The following is a 25,703-nucleotide window of genomic DNA, read 5'->3' as shown; positions in this document are numbered from 1 at the left end:
CTATGCTACCTGCAGGTTCCACCTACCCTCACTGTGAGCAATGCTCGGGCCCTGTGGCACTCGCTCAGCCGGAGCCTGGGGCACTGGGGGGACCCTCGGCCCTGGTAGAACCGCCGGCTACCCCTGTACAGGTGGCAGGGACAGAGTTTGCAGTTTTAGCTGAGAAACTCTCTGAGTCACTTTCACAATCCATGGCACAGTCTATGGACAAATGGTCTGCTAAAATACTAGAAGCTTTGCAGTTCAGACCGGCCCTTACTCAGGCCCCGGGCACTGCGGGATCGCCCCCAGGGCCCTCTCGGTCTGCGACGAAGCGTACTCCTGGGGTGGCCTCTAGTTATTACGTGGAGGACTCCGGCACGGACCGCAGTCCCAGACCGGCTAAGCGGGCTCGCTTAGAATCTTCCCTGACTTCATCACGCTGCTCGGGGTCTCAGCTTGAGGACTCTCTAGAGGATGAGGCGGACGTAGCAGCACAGGACTCTGACCCTGATGTTGCTCTCAATCTTGATACACCTGAAGGGGACGCCATAGTAAATGACCTTATAGCGTCCATCAACCAGGTGCTAGATCTATCTCCCCCGCCTCTACCTGTGGAGGAGTCGGCTTCACAGCAGGAGAAGCACCAATTTAGGTTTCCCAAACATACACGGAGTGCTTTCTTCGATCACTCTAACTTCAGAGATGCTGTCCAGAAGCACAGGGCTTTCCCGGACAAGCGCTTCACTAAACGCCTTAATGACACACGTTATCCCTTCCCCCCTGACGTAGTTAAGGGTTGGGCTCAATGTCCCAAGGTGGATCCTCCAGTCTCTAGACTGGCGGCTAGATCCGTGGTAGCAGTGGCTGACGGTTCATCGCTCAAGGATGCCACGGACAGGCAGATAGAACTCCTAATGAAATCCATCTATGAAGCCACAGGCGCGTCCTTTGCCCCAGCCTTTGCAGCAGTGTGGGCACTCCAGGCTATCTCAGCTTGTCTGTCTGAGATTAATGCGGTCACCCGTACCTCTGCTCCGCAAGTAGCGTCTTTGACTTCTCAGGCGTCGGTATTTTCATCCTACGCCATGAATGCTGTCCTGGACTCGGCTAGCCGTACAGCGGTAGCATCCGCCAATTCGGTGGCAGTCCGCAGGGCCATGTGGCTACGCGAATGGAAGGCAGACTCTGCTTCCAAGAAGTTCTTGACCGGTTTGCCTTTTTCTGGCGACCGACTGTTTGGCGAGCAATTGGATGAAATTATTAAGCAATCCAAGGGAAAGGACTCGTCCTTACCCCAGCCCAAACCAAAGAGACCTCAGCAACGAAAAATTCAAGCGAGGTTTCGGTCCTTTCGGCCTTCAGCCAGATCCCAATCCTCCGCGTCCAACAGGCCACAGAAGAGCCAGAGAAACTCTTCTGCATGGCGGTCTAAGTCACGTCCTACAAAGACCGCCGGAGGCACCGTCTCCAAGGCGGCCTCCTCATGACTTTCGGCCTCTCCAAACCGCATCCTCGGTCGGTGGCAGACTCTCCCGCTTTTGCGACGCCTGGTGGCCACATGTCCAAGACCGATGGGTGAGGGACATTCTGTCTCACGGTTACAGGATAGAGTTCAGCTCTCGTCCTCCGACTCGTTTTTTCAGAACATCTCCGCCCCCCGAGCGAACCGTTGCACTTTTTCAGGCGGTGGACACTCTTAAAACAGAAGGAGTTGTGATTCCCGTTCCTCTTCAGGAACGTGGTCGCGGTTTTTACTCCAACTTGTTTGTAGTGCCAAAAAAGGACGGGTCATTCCGTCCCGTTCTGGACCTCAAATTGCTCAACAAACATGTGAGAACCAGGCGGTTTTGCATGGAATCCCTCCGCTCTGTCATCGCTTCAATGTCCCAAGGAGACTTCCTAGCATCAATCGACATCAGGGATGCCTATCTCCATGTGCCGATCGCTCCAGAGCATCAACGCTTCTTGCGTTTCGCCATTGGGGACGAACACCTTCAGTTTGTGGCACTGCCTTTCGGCCTGGCGACAGCCCCACGGGTCTTCACCAAGGTCATGGCATCTGTTGTGGCAGTCCTACACTCTCAGGGCCACGCGGTGATCCCGTACTTAGACGATCTTCTAGTCAAGGCACCCTCCCGGGTGGCATCAATACAGTCTGACCGTTACTCTGGAGACTCTCCAGAGGTTCGGGTGGATCATCAATTTCCCAAAGTCAAAATTGACTCCGACCCAATCACTGACTTACCTCGGGATGGAGTTTCATACTCTCTCAGCGATAGTCAAGCTACCGCTGGACAAACAGCGTGCGCTGCAAGCAGGGGTACAATCTCTCCTTCGGGACCAGTCACACCCCTTGAGGCGCCTCATGCACTTCCTGGGGAAGATGGTGGCAGCAATGGAGGCAGTTCCCTTTGCGCAGTTTCATCTGCGTCCACTCCAATGGGACATTCTCCGCAAATGGGACAAGAGGTCGACGTCCTTAGACAGGAACGTCTCTCTTTCTCTGGCAACCAAGACGTCACTTCAGTGGTGGCTTCTTCCCACTTCTCTGTCGAAGGGAAAATCTTTCCTGCCCCCATCCTGGGCCGTGGTCACGATGGACGCGAGTCTGTCAGGGTGGGGAGCGGTTTTTCTCCACCACAAGGCTCAGGGAACCTGGACTCCGACAGAGTCCTCCCTTCAGATCAATGTTCTGGAGATAAGGGCAGTGTATCTAGCCCTAAAGGCTTTCCATCGGTGGCTAGAGGGCAGGCAGATCCGCATACAGTCGGACAATGCCACGGCGGTCGCGTACATCAACCACCAGGGCGGCACGCGCAGTCGTCAAGCCTTCCAAGAAGTTCGGCGGATTCTGCTGTGGGCGGAGGCCACAGCCTCCACCATCTCCGCGGTTCACATCCCGGGCGTAGAAAACTGGGAAGCAGACTTTCTCAGTCGCCAGGGCATGGACGCAGGGGAATGGTCTCTTCACCCGGACGTGTTTCAAGAGATCTGTTGCCGCTGGGGAACGCCGGACGTCGATCTCATGGCGTCTCGGCACAACAACAAAGTCCCGGCATTCATGGCACGGTCTCAGGATCACAGAGCTCTGGCGGCGGACGCATTAGTTCAGGATTGGTCGCAGTTTCGACTGCCTTATGTATTCCCTCCTCTGGCAATGCTACCCAGAGTGTTGCGCAAGATCAGGTCCGACTGCCGCCGCGCCATCCTCGTCGCTCCAGACTGGCCGAGGAGGTCGTGGTACCCGGACCTGTGGCACCTCACGGTGGGTCAACCGTGGGCGCTCCCAGACCGACCAGACTTGCTGTCTCAAGGGCCATTTTTCCATCTGAATTCTGCGGCCCTCAACCTGACTGTGTGGCCATTGAGTCCTGGCTCCTAGCGTCCTCTGGGTTATCTCAAGAGGTCATTGCCACTATGAGACAGGCCAGGAAACCAACGTCAGCCAAGATCTATCACAGGGCTTGGAAGATCTTCTTAGCCTGGTGCTCTGATAAGGGGTTTACCCCCTGGCCGTTTGCCTTACCCACGTTTCTTTCCTTCCTTCAATCCGGAATGGACAAGGGTTTGTCTCTCGGCTCTCTCAAGGGACAAGTATTGGCGCTTTCCGTGTTTTTTCAAAAGCGTCTAGCCAGGCTTCCGCAGGTCCGCACGTTCCTGCAGGGAGTTTGCCACATAGTCCCACCTTACAAGCGGCCGCTGGAACCCTGGGATCTCAACAGGGTTCTACGGGCTCTTCAGAAACCACCTTTTGATCCGCTGCGGGATGTCTCTCTATCACGTCTTTCGCAGAAGGTGGCATTTCTAGTGGCAGTTACATCACTCCGAAGAGTGTCAGAGCTGGCAGCGCTGTCATGCAAAGCCCCCTTCCTGGTATTTCACCAGGATAAGGTGGTGCTGCGTCCGGTCCCGGACTTTCTCCCTAAGGTGGTGTCCCCCTTTCATCTCAATCAGGATATCTCCTTACCTTCATTTTGCCCTCATCCAATTCACCAATGTGAAAAGGATTTGCATTTGTTAGATCTAGTGAGAGCACTCCGGATCTACGTGTCTCGCACGGCGCCACTGCGCCGTTCTGATGCGCTCTTTGTCCTTGTCGCTGGCCAGCGTAAGGGGTCGCAGGCTTCCAAGTCAACCTTGGCTCGGTGGATCAAGGAACCGATTCTTGAAACCTACCGTTCTTCTGGGCTTCCGATTCCTTCAGGGCTAAAAGCCCATTCTACCAGAGCCGTAGGTGCATCCTGGGCACTGCGGCACCAGGCTACGGCTCAGCAGGTGTGTCAGGCGGCTACCTGGTTGAGTCTGCACACTTTCACGAAACACGATCAGGTGCATGCCTATGCTTCGGCAGATGCCAGCCTAGGTAGGCGAGTCCTTCAGGCGGCGGTAGCCCACCTGTAAGAGGGGGCCGTTTTCGGCTCTTTTTATCGAGGTATTCTTTTACCCACCCAGGGACTGCTTTTGGACGTCCCAATTGTCTGGGTCTCCCAATGGAGCGACAAAGAAGAAGGGAATTTTGTTTACTTACCGTAAATTCCTTTTCTTCTAGCTCCTATTGGGAGACCCAGCACCCGCCCCTGTTCCCTTCGGGCTGTTTGTTCTTTTGTGTTCACATGTTGTTCATGTTGAATTGTTCTTTTGGTTCATGGTTTCAGTTCTCCGAACATCCTTCGGATTGAATTTACCTTAGACCAATTTATAAGTTTCCTCCTTCCTGCTTTTGCACCAAAACTGAGGAGCCCGTGATGCACGGGGGGGTGTATAGGCAGAGGGGAGGGGTTACACTTTTTAAAGTGTAATACTTTGTGTGGCCTCCGGAGGCAGTAGCTATACACCCAATTGTCTGGGTCTCCCAATAGGAGCTAGAAGAAAAGGAATTTACGGTAAGTAAACAAAATTCCCTTCTTTTGAAGCCAAAACTACCTAACTGCTTTTTACTATTCCCCTCCTTCCATTTTTGCATTGGGACATCATGTTGATATCTTTATATGGAATGATTATGATGATGATAATATTCATGTCTGCTAAATATAGGAGAGAAACACTGCTGGTGCCTTCCTGAAAACTGCAGCCCCGATATGATTTACAGTTATCTATGTCCTTTCATACCATGTGAATGTCCACGTAAGTATGATTTGCCTCAATATTATTTACCCATGTGATAACTTTAAAGCAGAATGTTCTATTTTCCATACAGATTGAAGATTCTGTTTACTGCACTAAAACTAATATAATAAGCAGGCCAGCGCAATATTTTTTACATATAAAAAATGGTAATTGAGTGTCGCACAGCGTGCCTGCTTACAAGCAACTGTTTTAACTTTATACATTTCATGTGCAATCCCTTTTCTGAACAGTGAATACTTTTTTATTTTTTTAAAATACAAAAAGAAAATGCTGTAAATTACAGAAATTTAGTGATCTTTTTGTGTTGACAGGAGCCACTGACTGCAGGTGTCCAGGGTCTGTGGTGATTTAATTATCACTACCGGTGCCCGGCACTTCAAAATGACCTGCTACACGCAGGTGTGAGCATGGTGCATGATCTGAGGTGGTCACATCATATTACCACACCAGCACTCATTCCCTGCAAGCACATGAGCAGGAGGGGTGGGTTCCTGGCACATCGACGTCATCTGCTAGCCTCTGATTAACCGGCAGCATGTATTGCGGTGCAGGGACTCGACGGCTCTCTGTATCACAATACATTTCAACTAAATGTGTGTCCTCAGATGCCCATCCAGTTGAAGTAGGGGCTGAGGACAGCAGGCGCCCTTCAAACACACACCTTCTGCGACCACGATCATTATACCCTTGTTCTTGTCCTATATAAAATATGTCACTCCCACATCAAATATGCTATGTGTACATTGTTCATCAAATTCTCTTCTTTCATTGTATTAAATTTACTTTTTGGTTTTTAATTTTTCATCACTGGATTCAGCCACTACTACTATACAAACGCCAACTACAACAATGCCACCTCCTACCACAGAACGCACAACCACTTCAACCAAGCCAACTACTACCACGGAAAGCGTAATAATTACAACATTTCCAACTACTACAGAACCACCAACAACTACTGAAAGTATGTTACTCAACTTACTAAGATTATGTAATTGTGTTGGTTCTTTGGCCTCTATGTCTGGATTATTTCCAATAGAAGAAGTCATCCAATGAAAATAGTTTTTAGATCAATTAGCACAATGAAGCCAAAACTTCCCACCTGCTTTTTACTATTCCCCTCCTTCCGTTTCTGCATTGGGACATCATGTTGATACCTTTATATGGAATGATGATGATAATAATATTCATGTCTGCTAAACATAGGAGAGAAACCCTGCTGGTGCCTTCCTGAAAACTGCAGCCCCGATACATATGACAGTTATATATGTCCTCTCGTACCATGTGAATGTCCACGTAAGTATGATTTGTCTCATTATTATTTACTCAAATGATTACTTGAAAGCAGAGTTTACACTTTCCATATATTTTGAAGTTAATCGACACAATTGCAAATATTTCATGGGCTCCATTTCCGAACATTTTGTTGTATACAGCAAGTGAAACATAGAGATGTGCGGATATTTTGAATTTTGATTTTAACAAATTTTCATAATTTTTCCCGGGAAACGTGATTCACAGTGAATCAATTTACTGTGAAAAAAGTATACAAAACCTCCAATTTTACTAAAAAGATATTGCAGACCCTCTAATGTCTCTTAGGACTGAGTTGAATTGAATTGCAAGAATCGTTTACCCTTCTTTACGCTGCTTTCAGATTGTGTAGCAAAAACTTAGCAACAGATTCTGTTTAATGCACTAAACCTAATATAATAAGCAGGCCAGCGCAATATTTTTTACATAGAAAAAAAATGATAATTCAGTGTCGCACAGCGTGCCTGCTTACAAGCAACTGTTTTAACTTTATACATTTCATGTGCGATCCCTTTTCAGAACTGTGATTTTTTTTTTTTTTTTTAAATACAAAAAGAAAGTTTAGTAAATTACAGAAATTTAGTCAGTGATCATTTGTGTGGACAGGAGCCACTGACTGCAGGTGTCCAGGGTCTGTGGTGATTTAATGATAGTAAATACAAATGATTCTTCAGATCACCCGATAATTGCATCACCTCGGACCCTTTTCCAGAGGACGGTGCAAGGAGATCAGCTCCATGTTCATAGACTCTAACATTAAGAGTCCTTTTCAGGCTCGAAACGTGTAACACGTTGTTTTATATTTCATGGATGTCCATCCAACCTTGTGGTGGTTTTAATTTTATAAAATAAAAATCTAATTTTAAACATATTTGGATGTGATGCTGGCAAAAAACTTTTTCTGGTGATTTAATTATTACTACCGGTGCCAGGCACTTCAAATTGACCTACTGCATGCGGGTGCAGTGCACGCGCCGAGGCAGTCACGTCATATCTGCACTCATGCCCTGCAAGCACATGTGCAGGGGGAGTGGGTTCCTGGCTCGCCGACGTCATCTGCTAGCCTCAGCATGTATTGCGGTGCAGGGACTCGATGGTTCTCTGTGTGGCGCCCCTGAGGCTTCCGTCGCCACAGGTCATTGCACCCCATCCAGCGGTGTGATGCCCCATTCTGGGAGAGGAAGAGAGTGAACTCCGGTCCCCTGGTAAATCCACACTACACCCATTGTTAGGTACATACTGGAACTAGGGAAAGTGGCAGTTACCCCCCCATGCTGCATGCTGGGAGGGGCCGTAAGACCCATCCCTGCTCCTATAGGGTACAGCTTAGCAACTGGGGAGGTGGGAGGAGCCATCTGAGAGCAGACACAGAGAGGAAGGTCAAGTTTAGCTAGTCTACCTCAGGGAGTGAGGGAGTGAGGAGCCAGCATGTAGTTGGAGAAGACGAACGAGAGAAAGGAGGGAGGAGGAGGCCTGCTGGAGGCAGGCAAGGAGGAGAAAAGAAAGATAGAAAGAAAGAAAGAAAGAAAGAAAGAAAGGAAGCTCCAAGTCAGACAGGAGCAGAGAAACAGAAGGAGACGTTTCCTGGTGAAGATCCTGGGACCCAGAGGTCCAAATGACACCACGTAGAAGACAGAAGGAGTCGCAGGGCCACGGGTAGTCTGTATAGTTGTCGGGGCAGTTTAGAGCTACGGTGGCCTGTTCCACAAGAACATCGGTGGAGGGATCAAGCTGCGACAGGGGACGGTCCCTAGAGACTGGAGGAGTGCAAAGATCATCTCCAAACAGTAAAAACCGAGGCCCAGGGAATGTTGTAGACTCCCCGGGCCAGAACCCATAGCAGAACTTCCAGAAAAGGGGTTTATCAGCCGACAGGTGACCCCCCAGCCTGGAGGCTGTAGTGGAGGCCAAGCCAGGTTTATCCTATCAAAGGCAAGGCTAAGGAAGACAGCAGAAGAAAGAGACACTAAGAGAAGGGTACCGGCTTTCACTCTCAGAATCACCCAGAAACGGCGGAGGTCCCTGACAGTGGTCCCAGCAGTCCAAGGGTCCCTACAGCGCTGTGACAAGAAGTGTGAGTAAAGAACTTGAACTGCACCCTTGAAGTGGTCTCTGTTATTTCAGCTGCATAGACATTCACAAGCACCAACTATGCCCCGGGCATTGCTCCACCTGTGGGGAGCAGTACCACTATTGCTGCCATAACATCATCCCGGAGGCCTCACATAGCAGCGGCAGCTTAATAGCCGCATACCACAGGTGGCGTCACGAACACAACTTTATTTACCAAGCCACATATTCCACTGACACCCACCCGGGCCACGGAGCCGGGCCCTGCCACCACTGACTACCACCGGACTAGTCCGGCCCGGCACCGGGTGTCCCACAGCCCTGGGGTGGGCGAGTCATCTGCATTGCAATACATTTCAACTCAATGTACGTCCTGAGATGCACATCCAGCTGAAGTAGGGGCTTCAAACACAGGGCCTCTGCAACCACGATCATTATGCCCTTGTTCTTGCCTTATATTCAATATGTCACTCCCACATCAAATATGCTATGTGTACATTGTTCATCAAATTCTCTTCTTTCGTTGTATTAAATTAACTTTTTTCTTTTTTATTTTTTCATCACCGGATTCAGCCACTACTACTATACAAACACCAACAACTACAACCATGCCACCTCCTACCACAGAAAGCGCAATAACTACAACATTGCCAACTATTACAGAACCACCACCAACTACTGAAGGTATATTACTCAATTTACTAAAATTATCTAATTGTGTTGCTTCTTTGGCCTCTATGTCTGGATTATTTCCAATAGAAGGAGTCATCCATTGAAAATAGTTTTTAGATCAATTAGCACAATGAAGCCAAAACTTCCCACCTGCTTTTTACTATTCCCCTCCTTCCGTTTCTGCATTGGGACATCATGTTGATACCTTTATATGGAATGATGATGATAATAATATTCATGTCTGCTAAACATAGGAGAGAAACACTGCTGGTGCCTTCCTGAAAACTGCAGCCCCGATACATATGACAGTTATATATGTCCTCTCGTACCATGTGAATGTCCACGTAAGTATGATTTGTCTCATTATTATTTACTCAAATGATTACTTGAAAGCAGAGTTTACACTTTCCATATATTTTGAAGTTAATCGACACAATTGAAAATATTTCATGTTCTCCATTTCCGAACATTTTGTTGTAAACAGAAAGTGAGACATAGAGATGTGCAGATATTTTGAATTTTGATTTTAACAAATTTTCATAAAATTTCCCAGCAACCGTGATTCACAGTGAATCAATTTACTGTGAAAAAAAGTATACAAAACCTCCAATTTTACTAAAAAGATATTGCAGACCCTCTAATGTCTCTTAGGACTGAGTTGAATTGAATTGCAAGAATCTTTTACCCTTCTTTACGCTGCTTTCAGATTGTGTAGCAAAAACTTAGCAACAGAATCTGTTTAATGCACTAAACCTAATATAATAAGCAGGCCAGCGCAATATTTTTTACATAGAAAAAAATGATAATTCAGTGTCGCACAGCGTGCCTGCTTACAAGCAACTGTTTTAACTTTATACATTTCATGTGTTTTCTTTAAATACAAAAAGAAAGTTTAGTAAATTACAGAAATTTTGTCAGTGATCATTTGTGTAGACAGGAGCCACTGACTGCAGGTGTCCAGGGTCTGTGGTGATTTAATGATAGTAAATACAAATGATTCTTCAGATCACCCGATAAGTGCATCACCTGGGACCCTTTTCCAGAGGACGGTGCAAGGAGATCAGCTCCATGTTCATAGACTCTAAGATTAAGAGTCCTTTTCAGGTTCGAAACGTGTAACACGTTGTTTTATATTTCATTAATGTCCATCCAACCTTGTGGTGGTTTTAATTTTATAAAATAAAAATCTAATTTTAAACATATTTGGATGTGATGCTGGCAAAAAACTTTTTCTGGTGATTTAATTATTACTACCGGTGCCAGGCACTTCAAATTGACCTACTGCATGCGGGTGCAGTGCACGCGCCGAGGCAGTCACGTCATATCTGCACTCATGCCCTGCAAGCACATGTGCAGGGGGAGTGGGTTCCTGGCTCGCCGACGTCATCTGCTAGCCTCAGCATGTATTGCGGTGCAGGGACTCGATGGTTCTCTGTGTGGCGCCCCTGAGGCTTCCGTCGCCACAGGTCATTGCACCCCATCCAGCGGTGTGATGCCCCATTCTGGGAGAGGAAGAGAGTGAACTCCGGTCCCCTGGTAAATCCACACTACACCCATTGTTAGGTACATACTGGAACTAGGGAAAGTGGCAGTTACCCCCCCATGCTGCATGCTGGGAGGGGCCGTAAGACCCATCCCTGCTCCTATAGGGTACAGCTTAGCAACTGGGGAGGTGGGAGGAGCCATCTGAGAGCAGACACAGAGAGGAAGGTCAAGTTTAGCTAGTCTACCTCAGGGAGTGAGGGAGTGAGGAGCCAGCATGTAGTTGGAGAAGACGAACGAGAGAAAGGAGGGAGGAGGAGGCCTGCTGGAGGCAGGCAAGGAGGAGAAAAGAAAGATAGAAAGAAAGAAAGAAAGAAAGAAAGAAAGGAAGCTCCAAGTCAGACAGGAGCAGAGAAACAGAAGGAGACGTTTCCTGGTGAAGATCCTGGGACCCAGAGGTCCAAATGACACCACGTAGAAGACAGAAGGAGTCGCAGGGCCACGGGTAGTCTGTATAGTTGTCGGGGCAGTTTAGAGCTACGGTGGCCTGTTCCACAAGAACATCGGTGGAGGGATCAAGCTGCGACAGGGGACGGTCCCTAGAGACTGGAGGAGTGCAAAGATCATCTCCAAACAGTAAAAACCGAGGCCCAGGGAATGTTGTAGACTCCCCGGGCCAGAACCCATAGCAGAACTTCCAGAAAAGGGGTTTATCAGCCGACAGGTGACCCCCCAGCCTGGAGGCTGTAGTGGAGGCCAAGCCAGGTTTATCCTATCAAAGGCAAGGCTAAGGAAGACAGCAGAAGAAAGAGACACTAAGAGAAGGGTACCGGCTTTCACTCTCAGAATCACCCAGAAACGGCGGAGGTCCCTGACAGTGGTCCCAGCAGTCCAAGGGTCCCTACAGCGCTGTGACAAGAAGTGTGAGTAAAGAACTTGAACTGCACCCTTGAAGTGGTCTCTGTTATTTCAGCTGCATAGACATTCACAAGCACCAACTATGCCCCGGGCATTGCTCCACCTGTGGGGAGCAGTACCACCATTGCTGCCATAACATCATCCCGGAGGCCTCACATAGCAGCGGCAGCTTAATAGCCGCATACCACAGGTGGCGTCACGAACACAACTTTATTTACCAAGCCACATATTCCACTGACACCCACCCGGGCCACGGAGCCGGGCCCTGCCACCACTGACTACCACCGGACTAGTCCGGCCCGGCACCGGGTGTCCCACAGCCCTGGGGTGGGCGAGTCATCTGCATTGCAATACATTTCAACTCAATGTACGTCCTGAGATGCACATCCAGCTGAAGTAGGGGCTTCAAACACAGGGCCTCTGCAACCACGATCATTATGCCCTTGTTCTTGCCTTATATTCAATATGTCACTCCCACATCAAATATGCTATGTGTACATTGTTCATCAAATTCTCTTCTTTCGTTGTATTAAATTAACTTTTTTCTTTTTTATTTTTTCATCACCGGATTCAGCCACTACTACTATACAAACACCAACAACTACAACCATGCCACCTCCTACCACAGAAAGCGCAATAACTACAACATTGCCAACTATTACAGAACCACCACCAACTACTGAAGGTATATTACTCAATTTACTAAAATTATCTAATTGTGTTGCTTCTTTGGCCTCTATGTCTGGATTATTTCCAATAGAAGGAGTCATCCATTGAAAATAGTTTTTAGATCAATTAGCACAATGAAGCCAAAACTTCCCACCTGCTTTTTACTATTCCCCTCCTTCCGTTTCTGCATTGGGACATCATGTTGATACCTTTATATGGAATGATGATGATAATAATATTCATGTCTGCTAAACATAGGAGAGAAACACTGCTGGTGCCTTCCTGAAAACTGCAGCCCCGATACATATGACAGTTATATATGTCCTCTCGTACCATGTGAATGTCCACGTAAGTATGATTTGTCTCATTATTATTTACTCAAATGATTACTTGAAAGCAGAGTTTACACTTTCCATATATTTTGAAGTTAATCGACACAATTGAAAATATTTCATGTTCTCCATTTCCGAACATTTTGTTGTAAACAGAAAGTGAGACATAGAGATGTGCAGATATTTTGAATTTTAATTTTAACAAATTTTCATAAAATTTCCCAGCAACCGTGATTCACAGTGAATCAATTTACTGTGAAAAAAAGTATACAAAACCTCCAATTTTACTAAAAAGATATTGCAGACCCTCTAATGTCTCTTAGGACTGAGTTGAATTGAATTGCAAGAATCTTTTACCCTTCTTTACGCTGCTTTCAGATTGTGTAGCAAAAACTTAGCAACAGAATCTGTTTAATGCACTAAACCTAATATAATAAGCAGGCCAGCGCAATATTTTTTACATAGAAAAAAATGATAATTCAGTGTCGCACAGCGTGCCTGCTTACAAGCAACTGTTTTAACTTTATACATTTCATGTGCGATCCCTTTTCAGAACTGTGATTTTTTTTTTCTTTAAATACAAAAAGAAAGTTTAGTAAATTACAGAAATTTTGTCAGTGATCATTTGTGTAGACAGGAGCCACTGACTGCAGGTGTCCAGGGTCTGTGGTGATTTAATGATAGTAAATACAAATGATTCTTCAGATCACCCGATAAGTGCATCACCTGGGACCCTTTTCCAGAGGACGGTGCAAGGAGATCAGCTCCATGTTCATAGACTCTAAGATTAAGAGTCCTTTTCAGGTTCGAAACGTGTAACACGTTGTTTTATATTTCATTAATGTCCATCCAACCTTGTGGTGGTTTAAATTTTATAAAATAAAAATCTAATTTTAAACATATTTGGATGTGATGCTGGCAAAAAACTTTTTCTGGTGATTTAATTTATTACTACCGGTGCTAGGCACTTCAAAATGACCTACTGCATGCGGGTGCGGGTGCAGTGCACGCGCCGAGGCAGTCACGTCATATCTGCACTCATGCCCTGCAAGCACATGTGCAGGGGGAGTGGGTTCCTGGCTCGCCGACGTCATCTGCTAGCCTCAGCATGTATTGCAGTGCAGGGACTCGATGGTTCTCTGTATTGCAATACATTTCAACTCAATGTACGTCCTCAGATGCACATCCAGCTGAAGTAGGGGCTTCAAACACACGGCCTCTGCGACCACGATCATTATGCCCTTGTTCTTGCCTTATATTCAATATGTCACTCCCACATCAAATACGCTATGTGTACATTGTTCATCAAATTCTCTTCTTTCATTGTATTAAATTAACTTTTTTCTTTTTTATTTTTTCATCACCGGATTCAGCCACTACTACTATACAAACACCAACAACTACAACCATGCCAAATACTACCACAGAAAGCGCAATAACTACAACATTGCCAACTATTACAGAACCACCACCAACTACTGAAGGTATATTACTCAATTTACTAAAATTATCTAATTTTGTTGCTTCTTTGGCCTCTATGTCTGGATTATTTCCAATAGAAGGAGTCATCCATTGAAAATAGTTTTTAGATCAATTAGCACAATGAAGCCAAAACTTCCCACCTGCTTTTTACTATTCCCCTCCTTCCGTTTCTGCATTGGGACATCATGTTGATACCTTTATATAGAATGATGATGATGATAATATTCATGTCTGCTAAACATAGGAGAGAAACACTGCTGGTGCCTTCCTGAAAACTGCAGCCCAGATACATATGACAGTTATATATGTCCTCTCGTACCATGTGAATGTCCACGTAAGTATGATTTGTCTCATTATTATTTACTCAAATGATTACTTGAAAGCAGAGTTTACACTTTCCATATATTTTGAAGTTAATCGACACAATTGAAAATATTTCATGGGCTCCATTTCCGAACATTTTGTTGTAAACAGCAAGTGAAACATAGAGATATTCGGATATTTTGAATTTTGATTTTAACAAATTTTCATAATTTTTCCCGGCAACCGTGATTCACAGTGAATCAATTTACGGTGAAAAAAGTATACAAAACCTCCAATTTTACTAAAAAGATATTGCAGACCCTCTAATGTCTCTTAGGACTAAGTTGAATTGAATTGCAAGAATCGTTTACCCTTCTTCATGCTGCTTTCAGATTGTGTAGCAAAAACTTAGCAACAGAATCTGTTTAATGCACTAAACCTAATATAATAAGCAGGCCAGCGCAATATTTTTTACATAGAAAAAAATGATAATTCAGTGTCGCATAGCGTGCCTGCTTACAAGCAACTGTTTTAACTTTATACATTTCATGTGCGATCCCTTTTCAGAACTGTGATTTTTTTTTTTTCTTTAAATACAAAAAGAAAGTTTAGTAAATTACAGAAATTTAGTCATTGATCATTTGTGTAGACAGGAGCCACTGACTGCAGGTGTCCAGGGTCTGTGGTGATTTAATGATAGTAAATACAAATGATTCTTCAGATCACCCGATAATTGCATCACCTGGGACCCTTTTCCAGAGGACGGTGCAAGGAGATCAGCTCCATGTTCATAGACTCTAAGATTAAGAGTCCTTTTCAGGCTCGAAACGTGTAACACGTTGTTTTATATTTCATTAATGTCCATCCAACCTTGTGGTGGTTTTAATTTTATAAAATAAAAATCTAATTTCTTCATCGTTCCTTATGGGAGACCCAGACCATGGGGTGTATAGCTTCTGCCTCCGGAGGACACACAAAGTACTACACTAAAAGTGTAGCTCCTCCCTCCGAGCATATACACTTCCCGGATGACAAATCCATCCAGTTCAATGCTTTGTGTTCAGGAGGTCACACACACACATGCATCCTCTGAATTTTGATTTTTGATTTCAAAGATTTGGAAGGAAAGCAGGTCCAATCTGGACTCCCGGCATGTCCCTTCTCACCCCACTGTGTCGGCGGTGCTGTTAAGGTTGATTTTACAAGGCTGGAGCCTTCACATGCCGCGCTCCTTCACCATCCCCTGAGGCTCTGGCTTGAAGTGGGAGCCATCACGGTTCTCACTGCTTTGCAGGAGACCGGTCTCCATCCGCAGCCCTTTTCAGGATCCTGCCGGACGGAGCGCTCACCTCCCAGGGACCTGGCACCTGCGTCTCACAAGCTAAGTACTGAGACGTTATTACCACAGACAGTGGCTTTTCCAGGGGTCCCTTGTACTTTATATATTGGGGAGAGTGTGTTATTTGACTGGGTTAACATTTCCGGCCGGTTCTCCAGTTTTCACTGGAGAACCGCGCCGATGGTGCCTGCACGCGGGCCGCATGTTTAAATCTAGGCCCCGGCTTCGCCTGAGGCCTAGTTTCGATTTTCTACCCCTGCATGTCAGTCAGTGCAGAGGGACAGTGTGGCTCCGCCCAGCGGCTGTTCAGCACAGGGGACGGACACTCCTCACTGAGGAAAGATTCCCTCCCCTGTATACCTCATTTGCCCTCCAGATCCTGCTCTCAGAGTAGGCCCCGCCCCCTCTCCTTGCTCCGGCGCCATTTTCTCAGCGTTCTCAATGTCTGCATAACCACATTGTGACAAATGGGGGCCTGGGCTGGGGGATCTGGAGGGCACAGAGGTGTCCCTATGTTAAACGGTCTGGCAAGCCACAACCTCCGGTTGTGCAGCTGCTTATATACTCTGTTTATATACTCTGCTGGGGGTCATTCTGGACAGAGCCCCCACTTCTGCAGCATGTCTCACATCAGAGCAAGGCTGCAAGGCTGTTCTTATTATGCACTGCATGTAGACTCGTACTGCCTGTACCGAGCACATAACCACATTGTGATGCTTGCTCTGACATAGTGGTCCCTCAGCCTGGAAGCTCATCAGTGGTCCCTCCGGCTGCTCCGGCTCCGGTGGCTGATCCCCCGGTTTGGGCAGAATCCCTCTCTCCAGGGGACAGCTGTCCCGGACACTGCTGAGCATGCATCAGCCCCCTTCTCAGGGCGCTTCTGCTGCTACGGCTCGCTCAGCAAAGCTCATAGAGGATTCTCCATCTGGTCTCAGTCCCCGTCCTCCTAAAATGGAGTCGCAGGGTCCCCTTTCCTTCCTCGTCCCGCAGCTCTGATTCACGAGCCGACTCGCAGGACGAGGAGGATGCTTTTACTAGGGGCTCGGACGCTACTTCATGTACATTGATCTGTCCGAAGGTGACGCAGATGCTAATGATTTGATTGCGTCCATTATATTTGTACTGGACCTCAATCAGCCTGTATCAGGGGTGCATTCCACTCTGGCAGAAAGGCATCAGTATACCTTAAGAGAACAAGGAGTGTGTTCCTTAACCACTCCAGTTTATCAGCCCACTGTGACCAAGCCCAGAGCCTGTCCTGACAGACGCTTCCCAAAGCGTGGTTCTGATGACTGTTTCCCCCTTCCACCAGTGGTGGTCAAGGAGTGGGCTCATTCACCAAGGGTGGACCCTCCGGTGTCTAGGCTTTCAGCCCGGACAGTTGTATCAGTGGCTGACGGCTCCTCTCTAAGGATTCCACTGTCCGCCAGGTTGTCCAAATCTATATATGAGGCGGCAGGGGCCTCGTTCTCCCCATCTTTTGCAGCAGTGCAGGCTCTCAAAGCCATCTCTGCTTCTCTGGAGGAGATGCATCCCCTCACCTAGGGATTTTATGCCCGAAATGGTTGCCTTAACTTCCAGGCTTCAGTCTTTTCATCCTAGGCCATGTCTGCCATGCTGGAGACTGTCACCGCACTGCGGTGGCCTCGGCTACTTCCCTCGCTATCCGTAGGCTCCTGTAGCTTCGAGAGTGGAAGGCAGATGTTTTTTAAGAAGTTCCTTGCTGGGTTCCCTTTGCTGGGACCAGTCTATTCGGTGAACAACTGGATGAAATTATTACGGAAGTTTTTTGGCAGGAAGAGTACTTCCATGCCACAAACCCAGGAAACCTGTCCAGGGCAGGAACCAGTCGAGGTTTCGTTCCTTTCCTTCCTCTAACTGGTCGTCCTCTAAGCCCTCGGCCTCGTCCACTAACTCAGCCAAGGTCCGTAAACCAACTGGCGCATGAAGCCGCGTCCTCAGAAGTCCGCAGGAGCTGCGGCCACCAAGGCAGCCTCCTCTCGTCCTTGGTCGGTGGCAGGCTCTCCCTCTTGGGCGACGTGTGGTTTCAACACGTCTTCGATCAGTGGGTGTGGGTTACCATCTCCCACGGCTACAGAATAGATTTCTATCCAGCCCGCCAAACAGATTTTTTCTGTCAACTCCCCCCTGCTCCAAGGCCGCCGCCTTCTCACAGGCCGTGGCATTCTTGCAGGCCAATGGAGTAATTGTACCAGTTCCCGACTGGGAACGGTTCTGAGATTTCTACTCAAATCTCTTCCTAGTCCTCGAAAAGGACGGTGCTTTCCGACCTGGATCTCAAGCTTCTCAACAAGCATGTCAGGTGCGGCATTTTTGCATGGAATCTCTGCGATCAGTCAATGACCCAAGGAGATTTCTTAGCATCCATCGACATCAGAGACGTCTTTCTGCTTGTGCCAACCGCAGTTTCACACCAGCGTTGGCTACGTTTTGTAATCGGAGAGGAACATTTCCAATTCGTGGCTCTCCCCTTCGGGTTAGCCACGGCCCCTCGTGTATCACAAGGTCATGGCAGCAGTGGTTGCGGTTCTGCACCTCCAGGGGTTGGTAGTGATTCCTTTCCTGGACGACCTTCTAGCAAGGCTTCATCCAGTGCAGACTGTCAGCGGAGTGTCTCGCTCACTCTCGCCACGCTTGCAAGTCCACTCTGACTCCGTCCCAGGACCTTGCGTCCCTAGGGATGCAATTCGAGACTCTGCTGGCACTTGTGAAGCTGCCCTTAGTCAAACAGCAGTCCCTTCATCTGGCGGTTCGCTCTCTGCTGAGGCTCCGCCGTCATTCCATCAGGTGCTGGGTCAGATGGTGGCGTCAATGGAAGCGGTTCCCTTTGCCAGTCCAATCTGCGTCCCCTGCAGCTGGACATTCTCCACTGTTGGGACAAGCGGACCTCTTCCTTGCGCAGGCTGGTGGCTCTGTCGCCACAGACCAGGAGCTCTCTTTAGTGGTGGCTTCGGCCCCTCTCTCTGTCCCAGGGACGCTCCTTTCTGGCCCCGTCCTGGGTGATTATCACCACGGATGCCAGTCTATCGGCTGGGGAGCAGTGTTTCTCCACCACCGAGCACAGGGCATTTGGACTCCGTCCGAATCAGCCCTCTCGATCAATGTGCTGGAAATCAGGGCTGTACTCCTAGCTCTCGTAGTTTTTTTCACCACCTGTCGGTGGGCAAGCACATTCGAGTCCAGTCAGACAACGCGACAGCAGTTGCCTACTTCAATCACCAAGGCGGGACTCGCAGCCGCCTAGCAATGTTGGAAGTTCAACGTATCCTTCAGTGGACGGAGGACTCGAAGTCCACCATATCCGCAGTCCACATCCCAGGCGTTGAAAACTGGGAGGCAGATTATCTCAGCCGTCAAACCGTGGACAGCGGCGAGTGGGCCCTGCATCCGGCAGTGTTCCACAATCTGCCGCAGGCGGGGCACTCCGGAAGTGGATCTAATGGCATCCCGGCACAACAACAAGGTCCCGGTTTACGTGGCTCGCTCCCACGATCCTCAGGCCTTTGCAGCGGACGCGCTGGTTCAAGATTGGTCCCAGTTCCGTCTGGCCTACGTGTTTCCCCCCTAGCTCTCTTGCCCAGAATCCTGCGCAAGATCAGAATGGAGGGCCGTCGGGTCGTACTCATCGCCCCAGGCTGGCCCAGGCGAGCTTGGTTCCCAGACCTGCTCCGTCTGTCCGTAGAGGTGCCGTGGCATCTCCCGGACCGGCCAGACCTTCTCTCACAGGGTCCGTTTTTCTGCCAGAATTCTGCGGCTCTCAGATTGACGGCGTGGCTCTTCAGCCCTGAATCCTTATGGCTTCAGGCATTCCTTCCGAGGTCCTCTTCACTATGACTCAGGCTCGGAAGTCTTCCTCGGCCAGGATTTACCACAGGACTTGGAGAATTTTCCTGTCCTGGTGTCGTTCTTCCGGCCATGCACCTTGGCCGTTTTTCCTTGCCGACCATCCTGTCCTTTCTACAGTCCGGTCTGCAGCTAGGACTGTCCCTCAATTCCCTCAAGGGACAGGTCTCGGCTCTGTTAGCGTTGCTCCAGCGGCGTATCGCCCGGCTGGCCCAGGTGCGCACCTTCATGCAGGGCGCATCTCACATCATTCCGCCTTACCGGCGGCCTCTGGATCCCTGAGACCTTAATCTGGTCCTCACGGCCTTACAGAAACCCCCCTTTGAGCCTCTTAGGGAGGTTTCGTTGTTTCGTCTTTCACAGAAAAGTGTTTTTTCTGGTGGCCATAATTTCTCTCAGGAGAGTCTCTGATTTGACTGTGCTCTCTTCGGAGTCACCCTTTTTGGTTTTTTTCACCAAGACAAGGTGGTTCTCCGTCCGACTCCGGGCCTTCTCCCTAAGGTGGTGTCTCCTTTCCACCTTAACCAGGACATTTCATTGTCTTCCCTTTGTTCGGCCCCTGTGCATCGCTTTGAGAAAGCGTTGCATGCTTTAGATTTGGTGCGGACGCTCCGGATCTATGTGTCACACACCGCTGTTCTTAGGAGGTGCACCTCTCTTTTTGTGCTGACCACAGGTCAGCGCAAGGGTCTCTCGGCTTCTAAACCGACCCTAGCTCGTTGGATTAGGTCGGCCATATCCGATGCCTTCCAATGTTCTCTGGTGCCTCCCCCGCCGGGGATTAAGGCGCACTCGACCAGACCTGTCGGTGCCTCTTGGGCTACGGCTCAGCAGGTCTGTCAGGCTGCCACTTGGTCTAGTCTGCACACCCTTTCGAAGCACTATCAAGTGCATGCTCATGCTTCGGCAGATGCGAGCTTGGGCAGACGCATCCTTCGGACGGCTGTCGCCCATTTGTGAAGTTAGGTTTGCCTACTTCTCAGTTTCTGTTTATTCCCACCCATGGACTGCTTTGAGACGTCCCATGGTCTGGGTCTCCCATAAGGAACGATGAAGAAAAAGAGAATTTTGTTTACTTACCGTAAATTCTTTTTCTTATAGTTCCGACATGGGAGACCCAGCACCCTCCCTGTTGCCTGTTGGCAGCTTTCTTGTTCCGTGTGTTTTCACCGGCTGTTGTTGTAGACAGAGGTTCCGGTTATTCCGGGTTTTACTCTATCTCTACTTATGGGTGGATGTCCTCCTTCAGCTTTTGCACTAAACTGGTTGAATTTGTCATCCGGGGAGTGTATATGCTCGGAGGGAGGAGCTACACTTTTAGTGTAGTACTTTGTGTGTCCTCCGGAGGCAGAAGCTATACACCCCATGGTCTGGGTCTCCCATGTCGGAACTATAAGAAAAAGAATTTACGGTAAGTAAACAAAATTCTCTTTTTTAAACATATTTGGATGTGATGCTGGCAAAAAACTTTTTCTGGTGATTTAATTATTACTACCGGTGCCAGGCACTTCAAATAGACCTACTGTATGCGGGTGCGGGTGCAGTGCACGCGCCGAGGCAGTCACGTCATATCTGCACTCATGCCCTGCAAGCACATGTGCAGGGGGAGTGGGTTCCTGGCTCGCCGACGTCATCTGCTAGCCTCAGCATGTATTGCGGTGCAGGGACTCGATGGTTCTCTGTATTGCAATACATTTCAACTCAATGTACGTCCTCAGATGCACATCCAGCTGAAGTAGGGGCTTCAAACACACGGCCTCTGCGACCACGATCATTATGCCCTTGTTCTTGCCTTATATTCAATATGTCACTCCCACATCAAATACGCTATGTGTACATTGTTCATCAAATTCTCTTCTTTCATTGTATTAAATTAACTTTTTTCTTTTTTTTTTTTTCATCACCGGATTCAGCCACTACTACTATACAAACACCAACAACTACAACCATGCCAAATACTACCACAGAAAGCGCAATAACTACAACATTGCCAACTACTACAGAACCACCAACAACTACTGAAGGTATATTACTCAATTTACTAAAATTATCTAATTGTGTTGCTTCTTTGGCCTCTATGTCTGGATTATTTCCAATAGAAGGAGTCATCCATTGAAAATAGTTTTTAGATCAATTAGCACAATGAAGCCAAAACTTCCCACTTGCTTTTCACTATCCCCCTCCTTCCGTTTCTGCATTGGGACATCATGTTGATACCTTTATATAGAATGATGATGATGATAATAATATTCATGTCTGCTAAACATAGGAATTAAATCCTGCTGGTGCCTTCCTCAACACTGCAGCCCCGATACGTATTACAGTCATCTATGTCCTCTCGTACCATGTGAATGTCCACGTAAGTATGATTTGCCTCATTTTTATTTAACCATGTGATTTACTTTAAAGCAGAATCTACAGGTGACAATAATTTATGACCATTATTTCTGAACATTTTGTTGTTTAGAGCAGGTGATAGCTATAGACGTGTGGATATTTAGAATTTTACTAAATTTGTTTAACTTTTTCCAAGAATTTTAATCATAATAAATCAATTCACTGGGAATTCAAAGTATTTGACTGAAAATATAATTATGACCCTCTGATATCTCTTAGGACTGAAATGAACTGAATTTTAGGAATCGTTTACCCTTCTTCATATTGCTTTCAGATTGTGTAGCAAAAACATAGTGATTCTGTTTAATGCACTCACATTAATAAGCAGGACAGCGCAATATTTTCTACTAAACAATGTGATTTAATTGTCACACAGCGTGCCTGTGTCCAAGCAACTCTATTGAATTTTACACTTCATGTGCAATTCCTTTTCTGAATTGGTGAATACTTGTCTTTTAAAATTCAAAAAGAAAATTCCCTAAAATACAGAAACTTAACTGCAACTATCTACCAAACAGTGTGCATGTTGCAAACATTTTTTCCATATCTGTTTAACTAATCAATTTTACATTTTTCAACACCACACCAATACTGTACCCTTCCACAGTTACTGTCTTTTTGGATGTGTACCTACCCAGCATTTATTTTTTTTTGTCATTTTTAGAAAGAGAGTTGAATTTTGTTGAAAACATAAAAGCATATATTAGAAAATTGTAGCTATTTAATTGTGCATGTCTATTTTTGTACACCTGTTTTCCAAGTCCAATTTGACAATTGTACCTATACTTTAGATGTTGCTACATTTTCCTTTCTGTAAGTGTACAAACTTATCTAGCATTTCTTATAACCTTTTTGGCAAAGGGTGAAAAATTAAGGTTAAAAAGATTGTTAAAATTAAATTAAATAATTGTATAAATTGGATGGTAAAATAAAAAATAGTTACAGCATTGAACATGGTAGGAAAAAAAAGATAAAAAACATGTAGCAAAGAATGTGTGAGCCACTTTTCACAGCAAAAGCATCATCACTACCACTGCCACCAGCTGCTGTCTAGTCAGTAGTACTAGCAAACGCAAGCTACAGGAGGCCTCCTTTATTCCTGACAAGTGGGAAAAAGTGGATAGTATGGAATTTTTAGCAAATCACTTATTTCAGTCTGAGCAGGATAATGTTACCTCTGACAGTGACTCTGACAGTTTCAGTCTGTGGTTTGATCAGAACAGTTTGCTTGATCACAAATGTCTAAGGTCAATAATTCTTGAAACTTTTTCCATTTTAAAAAAACAAAAAGCATGTAGTGTACTGTGCTATGTAACAGGAGGTATTTTACTAAAGTAATACTATCCATTTCTTTGGTGACATCACTTTGATATTACTATGGTTGTGTTTGCATTAAAAGTTGGCATGCTGTATGTCAGAAATGTTGTAATGTTGTATATTATATGCCCACTGACTACCATTACATTATCTTCTTTGTTAAGAATAATTTAACAAATTGTATTTTGTTTTTGCTTTTTTTTTGTTCCAGCACCAGACAGCACTACTACTACACCACATCCAACAACAACAATCATGCCACCTACAACCACAAAACAGCCAGTTACTACAACCAAGATTCCTACTATTACAAGACTCCTAACTACAACCACGACACTTTCTACTAAAGGTGCGTTACTGAATTTTCTAGACTTATCAGAGGATTTTGTTTCTTCAACCTCCCTGCCTAGTTTCTTTCCAAAAGAATGGGTTACCTGTTGCCTCCCTCCACTTTTATTATATATCAATGTCCACATCCTGTATTATTGTCCCCCATTTGGACCCTTTCCAGGTATATATTTTATCCATTCTTGGCTCCTTCCTGGTATATATGTCTCCCATCCTTCTATATATGTCCCTCCTCCAAGGCCCATTCCTGGTATATATGTCTCCTACTCTGGGCCTCTTTCTGGTATATATGTCCTCCTTCCTGGTATATATGTTGGCCTTTTGCGTTTGTTTTCTATTGCATTAAAAAAAACTTTATTCCCACGTTGTTTTGATACCTTGTCGTTCAGTATCATTCTCTGAAGCTGGCGTAGATGCCGGCAGCTGACATCGGCGTCCCTGCTATGGTGGCCCAGGATGTCACTGCAATGTGATGCCAATGCTTGGCATGCCAACGTCAGCTGCTAGCCCTCTGATTGGACAGCAGTATATTTTTTGATGCAGGGACTTAACGGATCTCTGTATCACAATACACTTCAACTGAATGTACATCCTTAAATACACATCCAGCTGAAGTTGGGACTGGGGTCAGCAGGCCCCCTCCAGGATGGACCCTGTCGCGCCCTCTGCGACCACAATCATTTCGCTTCTAGTCTTGGTCTATAATAAATATGTCACTTCCACATCACATATATTTTGTGCTTACCATCACATCACATCTCCTCTTTCATTGTAAAAAATTAACTATGTTGTTTCATAATTTTTCATTACCGGATTCAGGCACTACTACTATACAAACACCAACAACTACATCCAAGCCACCTACTACCACAGAACACCCACCAACGACAACCAGGCCACCTATTAGCACAGAACACCCAACAACGACAACCAGGTCACCTACTACCACAGAACACCCAACAACTATAACCAAGCCACCTCCTACCACAGAACACCAACCAACTACAACCAGGCCACCTACTACCACAGAACACCAACCAACTACAACCAGGCCACCTCCTACCACAGAACACCAACCAACTACAACCAAGCCACCTTTTACCACAGAACACCCAACAACTACTGATAGTATGTTACTCACCTTACTAAACTTATCTGATTGTGTTGGCTCTTTTGCCTTTATGTCTGGATTTTTTCCAATAGAAATTACTTTTCTTTGTCGCTCCATTGGGAGACCCAGACAATTGGGTGTATAGCTTCTGCCTCCGGAGGCCACACAAAGTTATTACACTTTAAAAAGTGTAACCCCTCTCCTCTGCTATACACCCTCCCGTGCATCACGGACCCATCAGTTTTATGCTTTGTGTTGAAGGAGGCACACATTCACGCAAGCTCCACATTTTAGTCAGCAGCAGCTGCTGACTTTATCGGATGGAAGACAAGAGGGCCCCAGGACCCCCGGCATGCTCCCTTCTCACCCCACTTTGGTCGGCGGTGCTGTTAAGGTTGAGGTACCCATTGCGGGTACAAAGGCTGGAGCCACATGCCGTTATCCTTCCCCATCCCTTAGGGGCTCTGGGAGAAGTGGGATCCTAACCGGTCACCAGGCACTGGGACCGTGCTCCCTCCGCAGCCCCTGTGGGAACCTGACGGACAGGAGACTGGATGTCATCAGGGACAGGCCCTGCTTCTCTGAGGTACTCTGTGTCCCCTTGGGGACGGCGCATAGAGCGCCTGTGGATCGGACGCTGCAGACGCTGCTCTGTGTTTGGGGTCGCCGGGACTACCGCGCCGACCGCGCCTGTTTGCCGGCCGCGATTATAAATCGAGTCCCTGGCTTTTGCGGCCTAGTACCGCATATTCCCGCCCCCGGGCCTGCCAGTCAGGGGCAAGGGCGGGACGCTAGACTGAACGTCAGCGGTGAGGGCTGGAGCATACTTAGTATCCTCCTCCCCCCTCACTGAGCACCGTGGGGCACCAGATTCCCGCACTTTCTGAGGCACGCCCACGGCTCCCTCCTCCTCTCAACAACTCTGGGAGGCCCAGGCAGGGAATCTGGTGGACACACAACCGCTGAACGCGGTCGG

General features: G+C 47.1%; 1 protein-coding gene across 43 annotated transcripts in view; it reads left to right on the top strand.

Moving 5' to 3' along the window:
- LOC142250958 (uncharacterized) overlaps positions 1–25,703 on the top strand; it is a 345,599-nt gene that overhangs the window by 273,636 nt on the left and 46,260 nt on the right. For 40 of the 43 annotated variants that reach the window (XM_075323314.1, XM_075323336.1, XM_075323323.1 and 37 more), the window contains 13 exons: positions 5,017–5,106; positions 5,927–6,073; positions 6,316–6,405; positions 9,067–9,177; positions 9,420–9,509; positions 12,140–12,250; positions 12,493–12,582; positions 13,940–14,050; positions 14,293–14,382; positions 21,468–21,578; positions 21,824–21,913; positions 23,480–23,617; positions 24,436–24,744. In XM_075323314.1, coding sequence (XP_075179429.1) covers positions 5,017–5,106; positions 5,927–6,073; positions 6,316–6,405; positions 9,067–9,177; positions 9,420–9,509; positions 12,140–12,250; positions 12,493–12,582; positions 13,940–14,050; positions 14,293–14,382; positions 21,468–21,578; positions 21,824–21,913; positions 23,480–23,617; positions 24,436–24,744 — 1,578 coding nt within the window. The remainder of the gene's footprint in view (positions 1–5,016; positions 5,107–5,926; positions 6,074–6,315; positions 6,406–9,066; positions 9,178–9,419; positions 9,510–12,139; positions 12,251–12,492; positions 12,583–13,939; positions 14,051–14,292; positions 14,383–21,467; positions 21,579–21,823; positions 21,914–23,479; positions 23,618–24,435; positions 24,745–25,703) is intronic. The other 3 variants (XM_075323333.1, XM_075323327.1, XM_075323343.1) reach the window with 3 other exon arrangements.

The sequence above is a fragment of the Anomaloglossus baeobatrachus genome, chromosome 9 (genome assembly GCF_048569485.1).
Source record: "Anomaloglossus baeobatrachus isolate aAnoBae1 chromosome 9, aAnoBae1.hap1, whole genome shotgun sequence".
Lineage (NCBI taxonomy): Eukaryota > Metazoa > Chordata > Amphibia > Anura > Aromobatidae > Anomaloglossus > Anomaloglossus baeobatrachus.
Note: the sequence above shows the minus strand (reverse complement) of the source record. Positions and strands in the feature narration are given on the sequence as shown.